We start from the raw sequence: 24,329 nt of genomic DNA, 5'->3' as shown, positions 1-24,329 counted from the left end.
GATCTTGATTGGTTATCTATGCTATGGTGGAAAGAAGTCCGGACCCCTTGTGGCTGGCCACTCACTTTAGTACCCCTCAAGTGACCCTTATGTCGTCTTGTCTCAAAAAGGACAAAGCCTGTACACCTCTAGTCTCTGTACTGATTGAAATATGGTCAGAGGTCCAAAACCCATCTCTAAAGACAGTGTCCCCCTTCTAGTCTCACAGTAGACACAACACCTGAAAAAGATGCTTTTCTGGGAGACACACCGTTCATAATCTGTACTGATGGAAAGTTCACATTATTTCCCAATCTTCATAAAAATCAAAATGAGTCTACTCAAAAAGCTATCCCTTTCATAAGCAAGCTGGAGGTATCTCAAAATAAGATGGCAAAACCTCACAACTTGAATTATACAAAAGAATCACCATACAGTGTAAACCATCTTAGATCGCACAAGTACTTTCATGACAACAGACCATACATCAAGCTGCTATGCAACTGGCTCTCAATGCATGGGTAAATTGGGAAAAACAAGACCAAAGCCATTGCATTTCACCTATTTTGCCCAAGCAACAGCATCTATTTCATCTCTTGCTTGCTTGTACAGCTCTAATCTCTTTGCACATGCCGCTCTACGCTCCATCAAAGCTGGATCCTCATCTAGTAACATAGCAAGCTGTCGTCCCTGCTCCATCCAAAAGTCGAGCATATGTTCACGTTTGCAATATCTCAGAAGAAACATTCACCATTTTCAAACCAGAAAAACATAGGGAGGACATACCTCTTTTTTCCCAACTAAAGTATAGAAGTGATCCAACAGTGAGCGTTTAGCCTCCCGCACTTGGCAGTGCACCACGGCCTTGGGTATAGAAATTCTTAATGTCTCACAAACCATACCAATATATGCTGATACATTCGAGCCTAAAAGACAAAAAGATATCCCAATGGGTTCAGAAGGCTTCCAGATTTCAGGCACAATGCTCAAGTAATAAGGGAAAGTTGAGCTTACCAATCCTCCTGAGATGTCCCTCCGTGTACCGATCAGTCGTCGTAGATGATGGATTCCCACCTTTATCCAATTCTTGAGGGAGTTTTCTGAAGAAATCTACAGTCAAGTAGCTCGCCTCCATGTCTACCATTCGCAAAGCTGTCTTGCGACTATCATCACGGAATTTCTCCAATGCTTCGGTTGAGGCAGCTGTTAGCTCTGCTTGAAGGGTAGGGAATCGCTTTAGTTCCTGAAGATTCAACACCCAACAGAAGTGCATATTTACACCATATCTAATGAGAGGCTCATTTGGCTCTCTCTCTCTCTCTCTCTCTCTCTCTCTCTCTCTCTCTCTCTCGCAGGGTCTATGAGACCAAACACCAAGGTTGGCAGTATGGAACTGCAATGGCATCCTGTGGTTGACTCCAGGAGGTCTGAGAGAGATTTTCACAGGCAGGTCATTTTCTATACAGAGACTCGTAAGAGCACTGAGAGGGGCTTACCATACATAGCCGGGTATGCGTGGGAGTCAGCTTTCCGAGGCGAGAACCGCACATCAGGAGGAGTACTCCTACACACACTATCATATCCCCCATCAGCCACCCCTACCCCCACCACCAGATCCCCACCCCACCACCTCCACCTTCTTCAAAAAGGGCATGATCCTCGAGGCCATTCGTAGACTACGTAAAGGATCATGAGGGACTCACTGCCAAGTACATCTTGCATGCCGATGATACCTTGGCACCCCTACTAGCCTACATGTTCAATAGATCCGTTTGTGAAGGATTTCCACCCTCTTGGTCCACCAACACCATCACCCCCATCCTCAAATCCAGAGATCCACTTGATCCTAATAATTACAGGACGATCATGATTGGCCACACATTGGCCAAACTCTATGGATCGGTGCTAGAGGCGGAGCTTAATTCATTTGTAGAGAGACAGGGATGCAGAGCCTCAGGACAGGCAGGTCCACTCTACCCTTGACCACATTTTCATCCTCCTTGCCATCATCGAGGAGGGTAGAGCATGACATCAGAGGTTTTACTACTGTTTTGTGGATTTCTGCAAAGCTTTTGATACTGCAGCCCGAGCCTGCCTCCTACACCGTCTATAGGAGATAGGAGTCCCATCGGACATGGTTTGGAGCATCATCGCCCTCTATGAGTCCATCACCGGATGAGTGAGAGCCCCAGGAGGTACATTGCAAAAGATTTCCAGCACTATTGGGGTGAAACAGGGCTGCCCTCTATCACCCACACTTTTTGGCCTCTACATTGATGAGATCTCGAGTTTCATTGACGGATTAGGCGAGGCTGGTCCCACACTGGCAAGCATACTGATCCCCTTACTACTTTTTGCACATGACAGCATCCTCTCAGATTCAGCCAAGGTGCTTCATAGACAATTGGATGCCTTACAGGACTTCCGCACTCAGCGGGCCCTCTCTGTTGTTAACCTTGGTAAAACCAAGGTAATGGTCATCAATACTTCTCGCCCCTTCACATCCAAATTGATCTTCACATATAGAGAGGATCCTGTGGAGATTGTCTCATCCTATCTCTACCTTGGTGTCACTTTCAGTGGCCCACGCTTCACCATGCTTCCCGCAGCACATGCCAGAGTGACACGGGGATATGCAGCCTTGAGCTTACTTGAGCCGCACATTTCCAAGAGCCTAGGACGAAGGGTTGGCTTTTTGACACCCTCGTCACACCAGCCTTGATGTATGGAGCAGCCTTCTAGGACCCGGATTTATCCAATGAGGATTGGCAGCGAGTTGAGCGGCCCCAGGTCATGATGTTCTCCCGTATGATCCACAGGAAACCATCAGTCCCACACCAAATTATCCAGGCAAAGTTTGCCGCAACCCCCGATGGTAGTGGATGCACTCTTCCAGACAGTCACACACCTCCATCGCATCAGTCACATGGATCCCCACATGTATGATGTACCTGAGGCTTGCCCCGGAGTCCTCGAGATAGCTAGCACTTGAGGGCCACTCTGGAGTATGGTGTGCATTAGTTTCCACTTGGTTCTTAGTATATGGGCTCTGCATGGACCACCTACCACCCCTTCAATACAGTTTAGACTCCCCTTTTCTCCGGCTCGCGAGGATACCAACAAGTTATCCGGTTAGATCTTCTCAGCCTCTACACCCATTGCACATGGATCACACCTCTGAAGCTCCCAACGAAGATGCACTTCTACAAAGATCACTTCCTCACGCTCACTGAGGATGAATTCATCCAGCAGCCAGCCTCTATTTCAAAGCCTTTCATACGTAAGAGAGCATTTTGGTGGTAGTCCTTTGGAACTTCCGACAGCTACCTGAGTGTTCACATGTCCCCTGCCATGCAGATTGCGATTGGCCAGATACGGGTTTCATCCCACTGCCTCAGAGCGGAGACAGGTAGATTTGAGCACGTCTTCAGATCCGGGAAGCTCATACAAAGACCCAGAGAGGAGAGGATCTACCAATTATGCCACACAGAGGTTGAGATGGAGGAGCATTAAATATGCCACTTCCCAATATACTATGAGATCCGCAGGAAGTTTCATTGTCTGTTTCGTCAGGGATTTGGTCCACTCTCCAGGATCATTGACTTCCCAGACCAACGTTGCCTAGGCCTCTTCCTGCTTGAGCTCCGCAGACACAGGGACGCTTTCTTGAGAGAGCTTCGGCCCCAGCCACCCTGCCCCCTCCCTCGCCAACCAACCATCACCACTTTCTTCCAGACCCAAGAGGTGGAGGACACCGATATAGTGGATCTTGTGGACCCACCACGAGCTACTCCGAACCCACTTCGCCGAGAGGAGTTACCTCGGACCGGACCTTCGCACTCCAGCATGCCCGACGCCCCCGACCGTCAGCCATGATCCCCTCATCAACTTCAGATCGAGGACATGCTCCACCGCCATTGAGCTACCTTTCCACATGACATCGCTGAGGGAGATATCTCGGCCACACTCATTAGCCCCATGCTTGATATTTTGGAGAGTGGTATACCATCTACTAGGGGTTGATGCTGCTCTCATGTTTCTATGTTCCTAGCATTCCATGATGAGCTTCCATGGACAGTTTTGTAACACCCAAGTGAGATAGATATGTTTATGTTTTGTTTTTGTTTTATTTTTCATTCCATGATGAGATATGCCATGGACATTATTGTACCACTTAGGTCTCATAGGCCCATTGGGTCTTTAGTAGATGCTTAATCTCTCTCTCTCTCTCTCTCTCGTCTACACTTTTTCGTGTCTCTCGCATATTGTGAGATTCGAGGGCGCTACCATTGCCTTTTCAGAGAGGGATTTGGACCACTGGCTAGAGTCATGGACTATTGTGATCAGCGATGCTTGGGTTTTTATCTCCTGGAGATCCACAGGCTCAGAGAGTCCATTATCAGAGCAGACGCCCAATTGGCAGGGAGTCCACACAGAGACAGATTACTGACTTCTTTAGAGGGACTACCCGGGAGGACACACAGCCGACAGCCCAACAGTGGACACCCCGTGGGACTCTAGTTGAGAGAGCTATCCAGTTGGGCAGATCTAGACGCCCGAGGGTTCGCGGATCTACACATCGGAGACGGTGCCTACACCGGAGGATTCAGAGCATCATTGCGAGGCATCGGGCTCGTCCGACCAGGCATCTCACTATGGCAGATATCCAGGCCATCCGGCAGAGACCCATGCTAGAGCTCCTAGGATGCTTACGACTACAACCATATACTGTTGTACTCACTGTCACTTTTGTACTCCCCCATATTCATGTATTCATGTATCCATGTACTCATATACCCCATTTTGACTAGTAGCATTAGCTTCCCCCTTACAGATGTATTGTGGGGCTATCTCTTTTCTTTTCCAGACAGTGTATCAGATGTCACATGGTTGTAACTTTGGTCTCATAGGTCACTTTGGCCTTTTGAAGACGTTAATATAACATTTCATTTACATTTCATTTCATTTCTCTCTCTCTCTCTCGCCTACACTTTTTGGTCTATATGTTGATGAGATAGCAGCCTTTGTGCACAACGTTGGGTGCAAAGGCTCACCTCTGGCTCGGGTAATGGTGTCCACATTGTTGTATGCAAATGACATTGTCTTGATCTTAGGGAGTGGTGCCCATATTGTTGTATATGCAGATGACATTGTCTTGATCTCAGATTCAGCTAAGGGTTCACATAAACACACCTTGGCAAGACCAAGGTCATGGTCTTCAACACATCCTATGATGTTACATTACAGCTATCCTTCTTGAACAAAGATGCCCCAGTGGAAATTCTGAAGAAGGGTGTATACCTCCAAGTCACCTTTACGGGTCACCACTTTTGCATGACCACAGCCGCCACTGATCAACTAGTGAGAGGCCACGCCTCCCTAGCCCATCTAGAGAGTTTCTAGGCCCACTTCCAGGAGCCTCGTACCAAGTGTAGGTTTTTTGACACTTTCCTATGCCCAACAACTATGTATGATGCAGTTTTTTGGGGACCAAGGCTAGGTAAGGCTACAGGAACAGCATAGCGAGGCTACAGGTGATGATGTTGTCATGCATGATCAAAAGTAAGCCATCGATGCCAAATAAGGTTGTACTAGCAAAGTTTGGGGTGGCCCCACTAGTCATAGATGCCCTCTTCCAAACCATCACCTATATCTAACATGTATATACCTCAACAGGGATCACCTACCAAGGCAAGCACACTAGTCTTCTATGTAGTTACATCAAGAGAGGGAGAATGAGTTGCTGGACAACTCTCCTCATCATCAGCACCATCACCATCATTATCCTCGCCAGCATGGTACTTCAAGGTAGTTGAGTGGTTTGATGCACACGGCCTCTAAATGGATCGTCTCCCCCCTTTTCAGTATAGTACTGACTCTCACGGCAGGAGATCAACAGGATTATTTAGTTCGATCTACTAAGGGCTTCACATACATCGGCCACGGGTGTCCCCTTCCTCGGTGCTTCGCTTGAAATCCCAGTTTTACAGCTCGATCTATTCTATAGGACAGACGCCCCAGACCTAGAGCATCATGATCCTCCACCCGACAAATACAGATCCAGGAGGCTATTCCACGGCTTCCATCATGGAGGCCTCTCTTGCCCATCTAATCGGTATTGGCTAAGGTGGGCATTACCATTAGTTGATCATGGCTAGTTTACCTCATACACAGGATCATATGTTGATGTCACATGTAATTGGCCTTCATATCTATGGCCATTTGGTCCCAGAACTGCACACGTGATTCAAAAGATCACAATGGCCAACACCTCGACTCTCATGCCAGGCCTGATAAGAGGCTTGATGTAACAGGCCTCTATAAGGGTTGTGGCATGGGTACCTTTATACATCATCATAAGGCCAGATGAATCTAAACTTATGAATAATTTTAAAAGAAAGAAGAGAATCACCAAAAACAAACAATTTTTTTTAAAAAAAAGGCTCAATAGAGACACCCGAGAAACAATAATAATAATAATAGTAATAATAACTTGCAAAAATAGACAAATACATAACTAAATCACACACGCCCACATACACACACACAAATTCTTTATTGAACCACAACAAAAGAATTTCTAACAAACAAGCTAAACAAATTTTTAATGACTAATTAGCAAAACAAACTTTAAATGACTAATTCACTAAAGCAAAACGAGTAATACAAAAAGTGTGAACTTTACCTCAAAGATTGTCCAATCAAGAGTATAAGATCATCAACTTCATCATGCATAGCATGGACTAGGTGATACGACATCCCTACTCACGTCATCAATGCCCTAGAGTAGATGCAGGTTTACATATAAAAATTTATGTCCTAACCAAGAGGACGCAATTTTTATACAAAGACCAACAAGCTGAGTTTCTCTCACTTCTCCGGAGGTGAAGAGCAGACTCAGCCATGATTAAGTGACTCATGGGTTATTATCATTATGGCTTGATAGTTGGTCTTTGCCTAAACCAAGAGTTTTCATATTCCTACCGTCGACATGGTGGATCATAGATAGTCTTGCCGAGGGCGTGTATATGTAGGCGCTGGTGGTATGGATGCTAGGGTTGAATGGCATGGACATGTGGAGTGATAACCTTAGCCCTGGCTCGGGGGAGTTCTGTGCAGGCGCGGACCGTGGTTGGGTGGTAAGTCTGCTTGCACCCTTGGTATAGTTTCATGAACGTGGATTGTCTATACTAATGCTGCATTGCACAGCATCTTTATGTGCTTGCTTGCAATTGAAATTGCATGTTGTTTTCATGCTTGCCTGACAAATGTGCAGTTCCAGGTAAGGGAGCGCCCGCTCGTGAACCGTAATCAATTTCCTATTAAAGTAATGCTTAAGCAAGGCTAGAAAAAATGATAAATAACAACTAAGAGCTAAAATGATCTAAACAGAAAATGGGCTTTTAAGCTCCCCATTTTTATGAAACTTATTACGTATAATCTTAAACATTCCAAAAGCAGACATCTCAAAGATATATCTACTTCGATTCAAAAAGCAACGAACTTTGCTTAAAACCTTTTTAAAGCAATAATCCTTTTGCACAAGCAAATTGATGAGTCGGCAAACTTGAAAAATAAAAGCAAACTTGTTTGAACAAATATGAGAGAATCTGAATAACTGAAAAGAGACAACACCATATTTAGTTATTTTAGAAATGTTATAAGTGAAGTGAGGCATTCTTATGATATTTAAGTTGGAATACTCGGGTTGTAAACGTTTATCATATATATCTACATCTAAACCAACACAAGATTGAGAAATCTTAAGGTCCAAAAAAAGGACAATGGTCATTATTTGCAATGCAATTAAGTTCACAAAACTCTTTGGGATGAATTCCTCCACCTAGAGAGGTAGAGTTTAAATACATAAAGTCTTGGAAATCAGGAATATTGGGAACAAAAAGATCATCAACAAAACGTCTCACTTGACAAAGGTTGTGGATAAAGACAGGACACGTATCAACGGAAACTAGGCATTTCCTAAATTCAAATTCATATATAAAAAGATAAAAGTTGGCCAAAAAAAAAAACCCCCCGACACAGTTAGTACCCATAGGAATACCAATGGTTTGTTTAAATAAGAAATCACCTAAGGTTATATAGAGGTTATCCACGAGAAAATCTAACCAAGACATAATATCATCTTGGCCTATAATCTTAGTGTATCTTTTTTTATTCTTGGCTATGTCTTGGTTTTTGTTTTTCAACCAACAAAAATCAAAATGACTATCAACAAAGCTTTGTATCTATTGTGCTCTAGTTTGTAATGAAAGACTCCACAAATCAGAGATTTAATTCTACTATGCAAGTTTTTTTTTTTTCCCGAGAAAAGATCCTTTCATTAGTTATATAAAAAACGCCCGTAGGGCTACAAAAAATCTCTCCTGCTCATAAGAGAAAAAGAGCAGTGAATACAGCATGGCAGCCCGGGAGACTCTCCCTAGGTGCTGCAAAATACACGCATCAGCACAAAGGACTGAGAGGCTAAATCATACAATAGGGGGGGGAAGAGCCAAACAGGTGGCCTGTAGTGCCAACGGGGGAATCCCGTGTGTAAGGTGTAGAAGGGGCCACAGCGCCAAGTGGTGTGAAAGGCCTGGCGCCGCAAGATCGCCTCGTCCGAGTCTCCCCGGATGCGGTCGTACTGTCCTCGCAGGGTGTGGATCAACTCCTGCCAAATCCCCCGTACAGTCTCTGTTGGTGGCTCCAATCTCCCCTCCAAGGCCGTGAAGCACCGGGCCCTCCAGGTGAACCAGATGGTGAGGCTGCTGAGGAGCTCCCATCGTAAATCCCTCTCCTGTGTCCAGCTGGCGAACGAGAAATCCGGTGCCGGAACCAGGCGAGGCTGGCCCCTAATAAATCTAATGGCCTGACTGCCCTGCTCCATCTCATAGCCCATCGCAAGCCCTGACGAGGTCGACCAAGCAGCGGCACCCCACGTAAACATACCCTCTGGAGAGAGGGGAGCCAGAATACGCAGCATCCGCAGCCAAATCTACTGCGCCTGAGGGCAATCCCAAAGGCAATGTCTCTGTGTCTCCATAGGGTGGCCGCATCGGACGCAGGCCGCCTGAAGACCGCTGTAAACAAGCCAAGTGCCAACTGCTGAGCCCCTATGGGCGACCAGCCACTGAAAAGTCGAGATCCTGCGGGCCTGTCGACTAGCCCAGAGCCGAGCCCAAAAATCCTCCAGGAACTCCTGTGATTCTACTATGCAAGTTGTTTAAGTCCAACTTAGTATAAAGAGTAGTGAAATCAAAAGTTTGAAGGCACAAAGAAGAAGACTTCTCAGTGAGACTACGAGAAGAGTTTAAGAATATAACAACAGGAATCACTCCCACTGAATCTTTTAAGATCCAACTACGATCTATAGGTACATCCTTCTTTCTAAGCAAATTTCTCCAAAGCTCATGGACACTCGGCAAAATGGCTTTAAAGCCATTAATCAATCATTTTGAGACCGAAGTTAAAGAGGTATTACTAGAGGCAGCTATAAATCTAGGCTTCTTGGGATGTTTATGAAACTTCCAAATAGCATAAAGAAAGGAATCTTATTGCTCAAACCTTGAAACCAAAAGATTTGCAAAAATCTTGGTGTTTTGCTATAACCTCTTGAGACGAGAGAAAGCTATTTTCATACCTTTAGGTAGAAGAGTTAACTTCTTTCAAAAGACATTCTAAATAGAACTTTTTGCATGTAAACACAAAATTATTAGAACATTTATCTACATAGGAAATTACAAAATCTCGATGAAACTTACGAAGAGAAATTAAGTCACTTGAAGATAAAGAGTTGCCATTAGAGCAAATAGTACTTGAATGGGATTCCATAAGTTTTAAAGAGACCTTTTTTAGAACCGTAGCTTTCCAATGAGAAAGAATGCCTTGAACTCCAAGAGACTCTTCTAAGTTATTGACAAAATTTGAGATACCCTTATCAGAAGCTTTCAAAAGACAAGAGTCAACCAAAGAGGAGAGAAATTAAGTCACTTGAAGATAAAGAGTTGCCATTAGAGCAAATAGTACTTGAATGGGATTCCATAAGTTTTAAAGAGACCTTTTTTAGAACCGTAGCTTTCCAATGAGAAAGAATGCCTTGAACTCCAAGAGACTCTTCTAAGTTATTGACAAAATTTGAGATACCCTTATCAGAAGCTTTCAAAAGACAAGAGTCAACCAAAGAGGAAACTCTAAATTTAGTGCCTTTCATAAACAGCTCTTTAAGCGACATAGAAGGATGAATAGAACAATTAGCTGTAACTATATGCTATAAAGACTCACCCACAAAAGATGAGAAAGCGGCCTTGTTACAACAACATTGACTATTAAGACTGGTTGATTTAGTAGGCTCCTTCAATTTCCTGCCAATATCTGAATAATTAAAGGCTTTCTGTCCTAAGGTTTTTACGTACTTGAAGGCCACTACAGGATGAATCCACACCTTCTTGACACAAGAAGGAAGAGAGTCCATAACTTCAGATAAACGCAAAATGAAGCTCAAACCTATCTTATCTAGATCAGGAGAAGTGAACACAGTAATCAGCAAATCCTTTTTCACAAGAAAAGAACACGGAGCAGAGAATTTGGACTTAAGATACTTACCTAACAAAAGCTTCAATTGAATGCTATGAGATCTACTAATCCCCAGATCCTCAAAAGAAAGGTTTTCTAAAGTATAAGTATAAAGAATTTTAAAGAGATTTCTAACATTATACATGTCAAAAATTTTATAAGAGAAAAGGCCCGAAGTCATGATCCTATCTAAGTGTCTCTCGAAGCAAAAACTCTTTTGTTTGAAGCACTCACAAACTCTACCTCATGGTTTACTATATCTTCAACTTTTATGTCATGATGATACTCTTGTTCTAAGGTGGGATGATGTTCTCCATTTACATCAATAGGGGAATGAGAAAGAAGAAGGGCAAGACCAAGAAGAGAAGAACTATAAGAGACTTTAGGCATCTAAACCCCTCTACTAGAGTGAGAAGACATAAGTAAAATTTTCGGTTTGGGATGATTTCTCCACATCAATGGAGTTTTACGAATTTTTTGACTTTTACGAGATGAGGATTTGCCTTCCAGATTATATCCTCATGGGTACTTAGCTTATCTTCAAGAAAACAACTTCTTCACACATAAAAACCTTGAGAAAAATCTGAAAAATAAACAAAAGAGAGAGAGTAGAGAGAGAAGACACCACACTAGGGGTTAGAGTAGCCTTGCGCGCGCCTCCCCCCCCCCCCCCTCCCCCCCCCCCCTTCAAGTTATATTAGATAAAACTCCTTGGAGGAGTTTTGAGCATAGTCACAAGGAATGGGCATTTATAGACTCAGGAATGTTGGGAATGGCAGCATCTTCCCGTCCCATGCCACTCTATAGTCACATGGAATGCGCCCCCCCCCCCCCCCCCCCCCCCCCCCCAAGTTATATTAGATAAAACTCCTTGGAGGAGCTCTAGTTCTTAGAGCTAGAGAGCTCTCTTGTCTTTTTGCATGTATCAACAATGAGAAAATAGCTGAATTTATAGTTCTTGCCCAAAAGCACTTCAGAAAAGCGCTTTAAAACTCACTCATGGTTCAAAAAAGCATCTTTTTAATAATAAAAAGCTCCTCTTTTTAGTATTTAAAAAGCTTGTAATCTTTTGCTTTCCAAAAGCTAGTCGCATCATTCCAAGCCTATAAGGTGGCCCCACGCTACTATCCTACCACATGTCATTGCCACATCACCATCGCCACATCATCTCTATCACTTTTTTTTTAAGAAACTTTTTTTTGCACTTCGCATTTTTGCATATCAACAACTTCTATTTTGATGCTTCGGTGACACTTGACCACACATGATATATGTCAACCATCCTAAACTACCCCCCTTGACAAAAAACAAGAGTAAATTGAAGTACTGGAGCCTTTTATAACACAAGGCGATTACAAACAAATATAATCATGTTTCTGGGGACATCCCGGGTAGAGAACCCTTATTGACAATCCTAAACATTTAGAATGCCCAATCAGTATCTATCTCCGAAAGAGACAAATCCAAGAATGTGGTAGTGAAACATTTTTCAAGTGTTCATGTAGAGGTTTCCGACTTCTCTAGAGCATCTTCAAACTCTTCATCTTCATCTACATTTGTAGCCACTAGGTTGGCATGATTCTTCCCTTGTTTCTCTGCCATTCTTTTGAAGACCATTCTTTTGAAGAAACTATCTTCTTTGTGACCTAGCTTCTTGCAGAAGGTGCACTTGACAGCTTTGGTTTTTTTCCTGCCCTTCTGTTTTGTGAAGAAACCACCTTCCCTAAGTCAATGTTGGTAGAGCTTGCACTTGAAGTCGCCTATCCTCGTCAATGAGGATAGCCACCATGTTTTCATACAACATCTCCCTAGATACCCAAAGTGTAGATAGCACTTCTTTGAATCTCTCAATCTTTTCTAGGCTAGAGAAGAGTACTGCCTTTTTGTCATCTTCGTCAATATTGGCCTTTAAGACCCAGTTGTTGCAAGAGAGCCTATGGTGCTGAGGTGCTCTTGAAGAGAATGGTGCTCTTTCATTTTAAGATAGTAGTATTTTTGCTTGAGAAAGACTCTAGAATTGGTTTTGTTTTTGGACGGTTTCTGAGGTAATATATGTAATTATTATTGATCCAAAAAAAAAAAACAAATTCTCAAACTTATCCCATACCTCCTTTGAAGTTTTGTCGAAGTCGAGGTGATGTTTAAGATTGTCTGCCAGTCCAAGACCTATGTGCCAAAGCTTGGTCGTTCTTGTCGTTCCAGGCTTGTACGGCTAGGAATGTAGCAATGCCTTCAGGTTTCTCCTCCGCTCCATTGATGACATTTTAGAGCCCTTCCCGCATCAGTAATAGCCTGAACTTGGTTTGCCATGTGGGGAAGTTGTTCCCGCCGCTAAATCTTTCAAGGGCTAAGTCACCTTTGTTTGACTCTATCATACTCTATTTTGAAAAAAACCCCAATTTATATTAATGCTGGAATATTTAAATAGATGAATATCAAGGTGGGGGAGATGGCCTAGCGGTAAGGCCTCTTGCCCTACACTGCAACAGCCCGAGTTCAATAGCCGCCCCCTTCTCCTGCATGCCTAATGGCATGCAGTCCGTCAATTTCGTCTCTAAAATAACCCTCGCAATACACCAAAAAAAATAGATGAATATCACCTCATTTGTGAAAATACCCAATCTGAATCGATACCGGAAAGGTACAGTGAATTGCTGATGACAACCTCAATGGCAGCAGTGATGAGGAGCTGGTGGTGTAGCTCAAGGCACGGCAGCTGGTGGCACAACCGGTGTTAGAAGAGATGGCATTGCAGAGACAAGACGGGTTGCCGATCTCAGCAGCTTGAGGCAGATAGGAACAATCTGCGACACGGCAGCTGGAGTGGAAAGCAATGTGCTGCATCAAACCTGACATGCAGCAATGGCAGCAGCTTGGCAATGGCAGCAACAGCATGCGAAGGCGGCAGCAGGCAGAGAGCGGTGGCGGAAGCGGGAGCAGAGCGGCGCTGCAGGTGTAGCAGGCAGGCGGTGGCTGTCAAGAAGCGGGGACAATCAGATGGGAAGTCATTGACATCAACAGCAGGAGTGACGGATAGAAAGTGCAGGCGACATAGAGAGCTGTAGCTCTGATGAGGTGATGCGCGTGGAGTAGCAACCTAACCTAAGTGAAGCTGCAGGAAGTCAGCCCCATGTTCCAACGCAGGCATCCCGCTCTGATACCATTTGTCGTCCTCCATCACACAGGTGCAGCACTAAGGTGGTTGATGGAGAGCCATGCTGTATGTGTGGTGGTAGAGAGAGAGAGACACAAAACTCAAGAGAGACAGATGTGTTGCACGACTCAATGATATTGATTGATGTCATGTGTAAGAGCTTCATCAAGTGCAATGCTTTTATACCCTTACAGGCTCAACTAAATGACATCACTGCTTATGTCAAACAGGTATAATATCTATATATTTATTCTAACCACTCTAAGAGTGGATTACACGTACATGATGGATACACACACACAAGGATACGCACATACGAGACTCCGAATCCCAACATGGACTTGGCGAATCTCTCAGCACTCAGACTCATCTATGCTAGATATTCTCGATAGATGAGGATGATGACATCACACCCACATAAGCCCTCCTTTTCTTGTACCAACTTGGAGATGTATCCTCCACATGTATTTTCACATGTTCTCACATGCTCACCGTAGTGCACACCATGCTCATGATGATGATGATGAGATAGACACACAGCTACTCCATCTTTTTGTATGAGTATTTTTTCAGTTTTGTTAGTCTTTTTCCATGGCCCAATACCACATGGAACTCTTATACCAGTTTTGGTCTCATACACCCGTTGGGTCTTTTAAAGACGTTTACTATAACTCTCTCTCTCTCTCTCTCTCTCTCTCTCACACACACACACACACACCATGCATACGTACATTTGAACAAAAGTATTGACAAAATAGTGATTACAAACACACAAAATTAGCATTGATATTATGTGCACGTCTCTCACCTGGGTCTCATTCAAAGACTTGCGGACAAGCTCTCGCAAAACAAAATGCACCTGAAATGAAAAGCACAGAAGCACAACTCATTACCAAAGAATCGCATTTGCAGCTTTGAAAGATAGACAGCATTGCACAGTTTCCTTTTCTCTAATGGTTCTCAAATTACAAAGGAACAGCAAGATGCTTACTGCATCAACAACTGCCTCTGCTGGACCCCTGAAATACATGAGAGCACTCTCGATCAGCCTCCTGTAGCCTTGCTCCGGAGCAATCAGATGCGGCTGATACCCGTCTGCTTCAGAGACGATCTTTCGAACATTTTGTAAAGACAAGTGTCTGTCAAAAGGCAGTTTCTTTAATGCAGCAGGAAACTGATTATCAAAGACTCCATATATGCGCTCCCCACCAGGGCGTCTGCACCAGAGAATGGAAAATTAGTATATGAAGGAGGAAATTTATAATGATACTATAAAAACACACTGCTTAAAAGTATAAGGTTAGCCCGCCAAGAGGACCTCAATTTATGCACTCTCTTAGTATTGGTTGTGCTAAACATTTCAGCATTGGAGACCATGAAGACTTGGAGGTGATGCAAGGGAATGGCCAAACCAGTAAGAAGTTTGCAAGTTCACAAAATACTAGTATGCTGGCTGTATATACGTAACTATCTGTGCCATTTTTTTTCCCCTTGAGTACATTCTTCTGTACTCGCAATTTAATACCTCCCCTCCCCAAGTCCCAAGCCCACACCAGTCGGCTACAAAACTTTTTTCCTTTTTTTTTCCCATTCTACTGTATTACTGCCCCAATTCTTTCATCCATGTCTTAAATTGAATCTCCTGATGCAGAATTTTGAATAGTATAAATGCACTTTATTTGGGTCGGGACTCAACAAGTGAAACCGGCCTTCAGAAATCTAACGGGCAGTGGAACAAACACTCGCACACAAAACACTTCATCACCCATGGGAACCTGGAAAAGGAAAACAAATAGGGGAGCTAGAGTGCTCCTGCAAATAGTACAAGGACACCGATTGGCCCTAAAACGCAGTGGCGCCCCTTGCGGTATTTCTTTACTTAATCAAATATGAGTACAAAGTACAACTCGTAGAATCCTCTACCAATAGGATCCTTTAAAGCTTTTCACCCAAGACTTTCCAAATAAGAACCCTCACTATTACAGCAAAGCATTCCATAGAAAAGGCACACCTGTACGACACCTCCTTGCTAGAAAAGGTCTTCCCCATCTCTACAATGGATCTCACAACCCTTTCCCAAGCAGCAGCAGTGTTGAACCAAACCACATGTAATTCCTATAGTCACAGCTTGCATGTAACCTCGAGAAAACTAGAACCTGTTCACATGAATCCAAAGACGTTCTTTCCACATGAAACCAAAGACCTGTATCCATAAACCATAGGCCTGTTTCCTCGTTACCTAAGTCCTGTTTCTTCTCGAAAAACCAATGTCTTGTTTCCATGAGAAAAATCCACATATGCACCATCCAATCACGGTGCCAAACACCTAGAGAGAGAAAGATAGAGGGCGTGTCAAGCAAACCCTGAATACACATAAGTCCAAGATGAAGAGCAACACACATCTCTTCCAGAACATCATCCTGTGCATCTTAACTTGATCCTCTGTATCCAAATCTCGTAAACAAAGCCTGCTTGCGAAGAGAGAGAGAGAGAGAGAGACCCCACGGTTGTTAGCCCCTCGGTGCCTCCTTCAACTCGCCTTTTTCCAAAAGAGATAGAGAGAGACCCGCGCTGACTGCTTCCACACATGCAGCCACCTGGCGTAGAGGGCCTCCCATCTGATGCCCGTCTGGCTGCAGAGAAACTCCTGCCTGACGCCTGCCTAGCTGCCCATTGATGGTTGCCCGTCTGGTTGCCTGTTTGGCTGCCATATGCTGCCCACTGCTGCTCGGCTGTAGTCCATACGCAGTAGCAGCACACCCGACGGGGGCAGCAGCAGCATCCGGCAGCGGCGGTGGCGGCGGCGGCAGCAGCAGCTGCTGCCCATGCGCAGCAGTACTCCAGGGGATGCGCCCGTGAAGACCATCCGGTGACCACCACGTTGATGATCCATATGGCGACCTTCCCTTTGATTCCGCCAACCTACGCCTTATAAAGAGATGATGCGCTTTCTCAAAAAAACACCAAAAGCAAAGATTTAAAAAAACACATGCTCAAAAATAATAATAATATTTAATCATCAAAGGTTATTAAACCTTATAAACTTAAAAATCCCTTTTGTCCCCTTTCACACTTGGGCTGGCCACACTTATGAGTTTTCCTTTTCATATTAAACTGATGCCTGACCACACTGTCCATCCCGTGCCCGTGCCCGTGCCCACCTGCTTGTTGTCCAGAGGGAAAAACACAGGGTCGTAACTGCAAGTGTACTCACCTAAGCTTATTACCAAATGTAAATTCACATGCTTTGTGGTTCAATATGAGGGCCCCAACATAGCAACAAGGGGGCAAAACTCTTTCCATCAGAGGTGAATGGAGGGGGTAGATGAAGGGGGACAACTTTCAGATAGCTCTAAATGGGCCCTTCCTGTAGTAAAGGATGAAGGTCAAGGGAGAGGAGACGTCTCAACACAATGGCGACTAAGGCTGCATGGGGAGGTGAAGACAATAAATAGGCTTTTGTTTGAGAACGCAAGGGAAAGGGAAGGGAGAATTTGTCTTTTGACTCTTACCAAGCTTAGCTTGATCAACGGCCTTCCAAGGCTCCCCATTCGGTTAAAGACTGCAGACAATACGTTTCAGAGGAAGGCTCTAGAACCCACAATGCACTATTCCGAATTCCTCTGAGGCATAGTGATGGTATCTTGGGTGACTTTAGCTCGAGCATCATGGTTGCCATATTTCAATGTACTGCTGTTGTTGCTTTGCTATGAGGTGCAAGATTGCATTTCATACACATATGAAATTGTATAGTCCGTACAGACGAGAGCTTCTTGGCTCACAAAAAGGGGGTGTTTTGGCCAATGAGGTGATAGCTATAGTGGTGAAGGTGTTTGTCTAGGACAAGAAGGTCCTAGGGTCAAAACCCCACTAGGTGCTTCCTCGGCGACATCGCCTATGGGCCGATGAAAAAAGAGTCTAGGGGGAGTGAAAAACGGTAACTACCAAAGGATCTTCCGCCTAATGCTAGTCGTGTTTCGCTACTGCCATGATGCATCCACAAAAAGCCACAAGATTTCCCTCGATGGATCGTGGCATATCTCCAAGCTCATGCACATCTAGTCCATGTAATTAGCTTCTATAGCCGCATCTCATATACATATTCCTAACCTGGTGATAGTCATGTAAATCAAACTACCCACTATGCACCGCATGTGCATAGTACCGTACTCATGCCCTGGACATGCCAGATCACAAGCCGTCTTGTGAGGGTCCCTTAGGAGAAGCTCTAGTGGTATGTGTAACATGTGGAAACTTACAGAAAAGGATTATACTTTGATAATACTTTTAGCCCTTTGTTCTTGACAATGAATAGCACAACGTAGAGAAGATGAGAGTGCAAAGAGAGAAGAGAGACAAATACACAGTATTGGGTTCCAAATACCCTCTCAAGGGCCCCCACCACGTATGGTGTATTTGCTTTATTAAATGAGTAGACTAACAAACTAATGGCTATAAATAACCAAGACTGAATAGACTTGGATACCTTCCCTTGGCTTAGAATCGAGATAGCATTCAGCCTTAAGGTAGTCCCTTGATCTACACTTTCCACCTTCCTTGGCCCCTTCTTGGCTTGTTCTAGCCCTTGGACTTAAGCATTTGCAGAGAGAATATGATGATTTATGCCAAATGCTGTCCATCGCTTATATAGGCCCCTTCTAAGCTGATCGGTTTGCTACAACAGTTGTCAGCCTGCTCACGACTGGATAAATCACCAATCATTGCAACACTTTTCGCACATGTGAGCCTTCCTGTCCCATGTGCTATGGGCTGGCCTAAGGCCTAGGCTTGGCCATGGTAGCTCTTGGACAAGCCTTCTATGGCCATGAGACAGACTCCTATAGGGCCCATCTCCTGACCTAGACTAGGGCCCGTGCATCCGGCGAGAAGCCTAATAAATGTTGGTACACCTCTACAATCAGAGGGTTACAGACGTGCGGGACATGCATTGACTTCATGTGTGGGGCATGCACACCTAACCATGACCCTCTACAGTGGATCCATGGCTGACTTGTCCCGGACAAGGACTCACAAAGGGCCAATTACCACTGTAAGACTTGCACCTGTTGTACAGATATGGCCACATCATCCAAGTGTGGGGTGCATGTGACATCCCCTTCTGCTTAACTTGACGGAAGTTGCATAGCCTCCAAATAATCCGTCAATAATGCCGGATAATCTTCAAAGAAGTTTTTGTTAAGCTAAATTGCTTCAGGCATCCCTCGGTCCCAAAACTTCATGAGGAATTGAGCTCTTCACGGCCAGAGCCATGCTTGAAGCGGTGCAAAAGGATCTCTTCTGGAACCATCACTTCGAAAGAAGAAGCCTTTTCCAATTTTATATCGCCCAAACAAATACGACGTGGAAGCTATGTTCAAACTCTTGGTACAATGTGTTTAAACACATCATGCATGTTCCACCAAGAAGACAACTTCAACTTCATAAACACCTCGTTGATCTTCATCAGAATGGGATAAGGACTCTGAAATCTCCTGATAAGGCTTAGTCAATCGGTTAGCGTTAGGCTCTGAAGACGATGTTTTGGTCAATAACGACTGGAAAGGTCTACCAAACTCTGCCGCATATGGAGCCTTGCCAATAGCTGAAGAAAAAGAGTCATTCAAAATAGCTTGAACCAAAGGCAAAAATTGTTCCCATTTATGTTGATGATCATGGACATAACACTCCAAAATGTCGAATGCCAATTAATTGTAAATCCCTGTCTGGCCATCCTTCTGTGGGTGACACTGGAAACTTTATACCAAAATTATCAAACAATGCCCACCAAAAATGAGAGATAAACTTGGCATCAAGATCTAATACAATGGTCCTAGTAGGTATGCCACCAATTGGGTACCAATTCCAGATAAACAACTTTGCAACTTCTTCAACATTAACATTAGCCCTACAAGGAATAAACTTGTAAAAACCATCAACAACCGTCAAACACTGCGTGTTACGCTTACCTGGACTTGGACTAGGACACATATTTGTCACAAATCCATAGAGATATCCTCGAAAGGGCCGTTGGGAATTAGCAATGGTTGTAAAAAACCCACCGCCTTCACCTGCGATGCTTCCACCTTTTGACAAATTGGACAATGTTGCACATATGTGAACACGTCCCGCCTCATTCTAAGCCAATAAAATTACCTCTGGATTTTCCCCAACGTTGAGTTCATGTCCCTATGTCCATTAGTGATGGCGTCATGGGCATCATGGAGAATAGTTGCCCTAAATTGCTTCAAAAATCCCAACCAAAATTTTACATAGACTGGTTTTTCACTGGTTCAAAAAACTGTTTTTTTCTGACGTTGATTCCTAGCCCTTGCCTTTCAGTCAACCAACCCATGTAGCCTAGGCCATGCATTCGGCCAACCCATGTGGCTTGGGGTCCAATCGGCCAGCACTTGACCAGCCCCACAACAGCCGACTAGGCAATTGCTACCAGTCGTGGGCTTTACACAGCAGCCGACAAGCATTTACTGCACCCGACCAGGTATTATAAGCAGCCGACTGTCATTAATGCAGTCGTGGGTAATTGCAACAAGCCGACAGCCTTTTCTGGCAGCCGACCAACAATGGGAGGCCATATATAAGCGTGTGCCTCAGTCCCATACAAAGCATTCAGGTATTCAGCAAAGTACACACAGTTTGCAGCATCCAGTCAACTCCAGGCTAAAGAAGGAAGCTCCTCTTCACATTCAGCTAGCATACGTGCAATCCTACAGCTATCTAGACTTGCATCAGTGGCCAAGGAGAGTCTTCAGCAAAGCCTCGGACTAGATGGATACTCAACCGACGTACGGTCTTCCTTGTCCTTGCGTTGGGCATTCATATCACTTGTACTTAGCATTGTACAGCATTTCTCCAAAGAATAATATAAGCAAATACTCCGGCTTGTAAGGGGGGGGGGGGGGTGTTCAGTGGGTATTGGGACCCAATACTGTGTCGTCTTCTACATTCTCATTCTCCTCTCTCTCTACTCTCTAAAGTTGATGCTAAAGATTCTCACCACATAAAGGTATAAATAAGGTCCAGTTGTGCGTTATCACGATCAAGCTCAGTGCATGTAACACACGAAGTAGGTGCTTTTTTAGGTTTTGCTAGCAAGATAGGATTCATGTGGATTCTAAGAGGGGAGAGAGAACAGGGAGATTTGTATGCATGCGTGTGGGTGAAATTGTCCCGAGAAACCCATGTTTTTGACTGGAACCCTCTCTACTATGCAACCGTTGCAGGTTGTCTGTGTCTTCCCTGCATGTGTGCAGTAGGTGTGCGCAGCAGGCCATCGGGTCTGAAACAGGCCGTACAGGTCAGCAGGTGGCTGTAAAGACTGGCACAAATGGACAGAGCAGGTAGACGGAAGGGCAGCACACACACAGAAAGAAAGAAAGAAAGAAAGATATATTAACGTCTGCGAAAGGCCAAAGTGGTCTATGAGACCAAAACATAGTACACAACTGATGGTGTCTCATCAAAAGTAAGACAAAAAGGACTAAAAAAGTCCTAAAACAGTCCTAAACAGCTATGAAAGGAAAATACTCCTACTGAGGTACAACAAAAGTGTATAATATCTACAACTAGCATAAGATTAGTGTAATCTGCTCATCTCAGTATCTCTCTCATGGGGTGCTGTAAGATAAGAGAAACTAAAGTGGCAGGGCAGTCGTCTCCTATGGCGGGTGATGATGGCTCTAATCCACCGGTGACGAAGCAGCCATAGACGAGGTCCTGGTAAGCGTGGGCGTCTCGCTCGACAAAGTGCTATGGCTCTGTCAAGGGTGACTCCTCCTAAAGGACGTCTATGGGATGTCTAGCTTGCCGAGGGGGTAGTGGAGGTCTTGGTCGTATCTGCCGGGGTGGTCTTCGCCCTGAAAAAATCTGTCATGGCTCGCTGGCGGGCTGGATCCTGGCGTACTGACCTGGCTCGTAGGAGAGCCTCTCGATGGCATCTGAGCTCCAATAAGAAAAGCCCCAAACACCTCTGATCCTCAAACTCCATCACATGTCGTAATGGTCCAAAACCCTCTCAGAAGACACCAGTATCTCCCTCGTATCTCATAGTACATAGTACATCGGCATATGTAGTGCTCCTCTGACTACACTTCCTGGTGACATAGCTGACAAATGCGGTCTTCTGGCTTCATCCCCTTGTATCTGCCAGTCTCTACCCTCAGCTGATGTGATGAAGTGTGGATCTGTCCAATGGCGCCATGTGAGAGATGGGTGTCCATGTATGTAGACCATGTCACAAAGCCATATGGGGAGAGATGTAGAAAATGGTCCCGATAGGGGGGCATCTTCGTGCCTAGAGGTAGGGGCGGGCTGGACCATGTCCTTTCTGCATCTAGCCTCACGATGACCATCTTGATCACCCTATTCTGCTCAAAGCGACTAAGGTCCAAGAAGGGGCAGTCCAGGTTGTAATCAAATTGGAGGGAGTGCATCAATCATCATGCCATGTAATCTCAGCCAGGTACACATCTGGGCATACCAACATCGTGTATTGTCGTCTGCTACTAACTGCTCCAAAGAGATAAGTGCTAGGTGTGGGTATCTCTGTCTGGGGAGCTCCCATATCCTCTGCAAAAATGTCATTGACTAGAACTGGGCTTCGGTAACCACTGTGCGGCTCCTATCTCTGCTCTGACAATCTCATGAGGTACCGATGGTTTGCTCTGAATCATGCGTGCGATCATAGTCACCGGTCGTTTCTCTAGTACTTGCCATCCATCATAGAAATCTCTCTCTGGTCCAACCTGGTCGACAAGCGGCTCCCTCCTTGTGTGCTAGGGACTTGGTCCCCATATGGGTGAGCCATATAAGAGGGTAGGTGTGACCAATGTGTCAAACAACCAAACTGGTGTGCGGCTCCTGAAACTGAATGTAGGCACATTGTCTCTCTAGTGCCCCTATTGCTACATATCCACGTGCCAATCTGGCCTCTGCTGCCTGCCTCATAGAGAGTTGTGGTCCGCTGAATGTGACTCCTAGGTACACATATGTACTCCACTGATTCACCTCTAAAGGTGAACTGATGGGGGCCAAATCTAGTCACCCAGGCCTGTGCGGTATTGAAGACCATAATCTTAGGCTTCCCAAGGTTCACTCTGAGGTCCCTATCTGCACAACACAACTGCAGAGCATCCAAATGCTGTTGCAAATCCTCAGGGGAGTCTGCAATAAGTACAATGTCATCGGCATATAGCAGTATGGGTATCCAAACCCCTGCCAGACTGGCCCCCTACCCCCCCATCCTGTCAATGTAGTCGGATATTTCATCAATGTAAAGTCCAAAGAGGGTAGGTGACAGTGGGCATCCCTGCTTCACCCCAATGGTGCTAGTCACTGTATCCGACATGCCTCCGGGAGTCCGTACTCTGCCTATCACCGCCTCATATAATTCATAAATGCCCCACTGCATCTCCTCGGGAACACCAATGTCATGCAATCTCCTCATGAGTCTGGCACATGGCACCGTGTCAAAGGCTTTGTGGAAGTCCACAAAGTAGCAATATATCCTCTTCCCCCGTGCTTGTCCCTCCTCAATGAGAGCCCTGAGGGTAAATATATGATCCAAAGTCGTGAAACCTCGTCTGAAACCTGCCTGCCCAGGTGCTCTGAGTCCATGTGTCTCAGCCCATCTACTCAGCTCTCAATCCAAAATAGATCCGAATATCTTGGCCAAGCAATGGCCAATCATAATGGTCCTGTAGTTCCCTGGTATCATGGGGTCACCACTCTTAAATAGAGGTACAATAGTATGTGCCCATAAAGTCTGGGAAACCTTCGCAAATGGCCCTGCTAAACATGTGTACTAGCAGTGATGTCAATACATCTCTGGCATGTGAAAAATGTTCTGCTACCAAACCATCCTGGTCTTGGGCTCTTCCATTATGTAGTCTGTCAATAGCATCCAAAACCATCCGAATGGTGACAAAAGTACTATGATCCGGGCAGGTCGCTGACAGATGAGGGGTGGGGGGCCTGCCCTGGTACTTCATATAAAGTTCTTGCATATTCATGCCATGCCTCACGTTGTGACATGTGAGGTCTTCGACTGTAGTAAACACAACCTTAGTCTAACTAAACTGCACTTAATGATGTTTAAGAAAGACAGATAGTGTCAATGCAATGCAGCTATATTAGATGATGAATGCGGTTACAATGAGATCCAAATGAATCTATGTTGTCCTAGATGATGTCTACCCCTGGAAGAGAGGGAAACATGCTGAAGAATGATGAAGGATGGCTGTCCTGATTCCAATGTTGAGTTCCACCACTTGTATGCTGGTATCCCTCTATGTAGGAGTTGGGAAGATGGCTGAATATGCTGATGCGTGGCTGAATTGCTGCTCCCAAGGCTTCCTGGAGGAGAAACGATGGAGAACACTTTGCTGAAAATGGACTTGAATGCTGGAATGATGAGGCGCCTGCTTATATAGGTAGGAATGCTGCTGGTCGGCCAGCATAACTGCTGTCCGCCAGATGCAAATGTCCACGACAACTGAATAAACCTTTTCCTGCTGGTTGGCTGCCCCATAAATGAGCCTAAAAATTGCCTAAAATAAACCATGGGATGCAGATGATGTGTACACTATTGTAGGTGCCATTCCAGCCC

General features: G+C 44.9%; 1 protein-coding gene across 1 annotated transcript in view; it reads right to left on the bottom strand.

Moving 5' to 3' along the window:
• Positions 1-252: 252 nt before the first annotated feature.
• The window catches only part of LOC147610226 (phragmoplastin DRP1E-like), a 96,724-nt gene continuing 72,647 nt past the window's right edge, over positions 253-24,329 (bottom strand). Inside the window, exons 12-16 of the mRNA XM_086786543.1 lie at positions 14,697-14,922; positions 14,514-14,564; positions 994-1,222; positions 766-905; positions 253-669 (exon numbers count right to left, since the gene is read on the bottom strand). Coding sequence (XP_086642669.1) covers positions 541-669; positions 766-905; positions 994-1,222; positions 14,514-14,564; positions 14,697-14,922 — 775 coding nt within the window. The 3' untranslated portion in view covers positions 253-540. The remainder of the gene's footprint in view (positions 670-765; positions 906-993; positions 1,223-14,513; positions 14,565-14,696; positions 14,923-24,329) is intronic.

Source organism: Cibotium barometz, chromosome 49, assembly GCF_041138505.1.
Source record: "Cibotium barometz isolate CiBa-2024 chromosome 49, ASM4113850v1, whole genome shotgun sequence".
NCBI lineage: Eukaryota > Viridiplantae > Streptophyta > Polypodiopsida > Cyatheales > Cibotiaceae > Cibotium > Cibotium barometz.
Note: the sequence above shows the minus strand (reverse complement) of the source record. Positions and strands in the feature narration are given on the sequence as shown.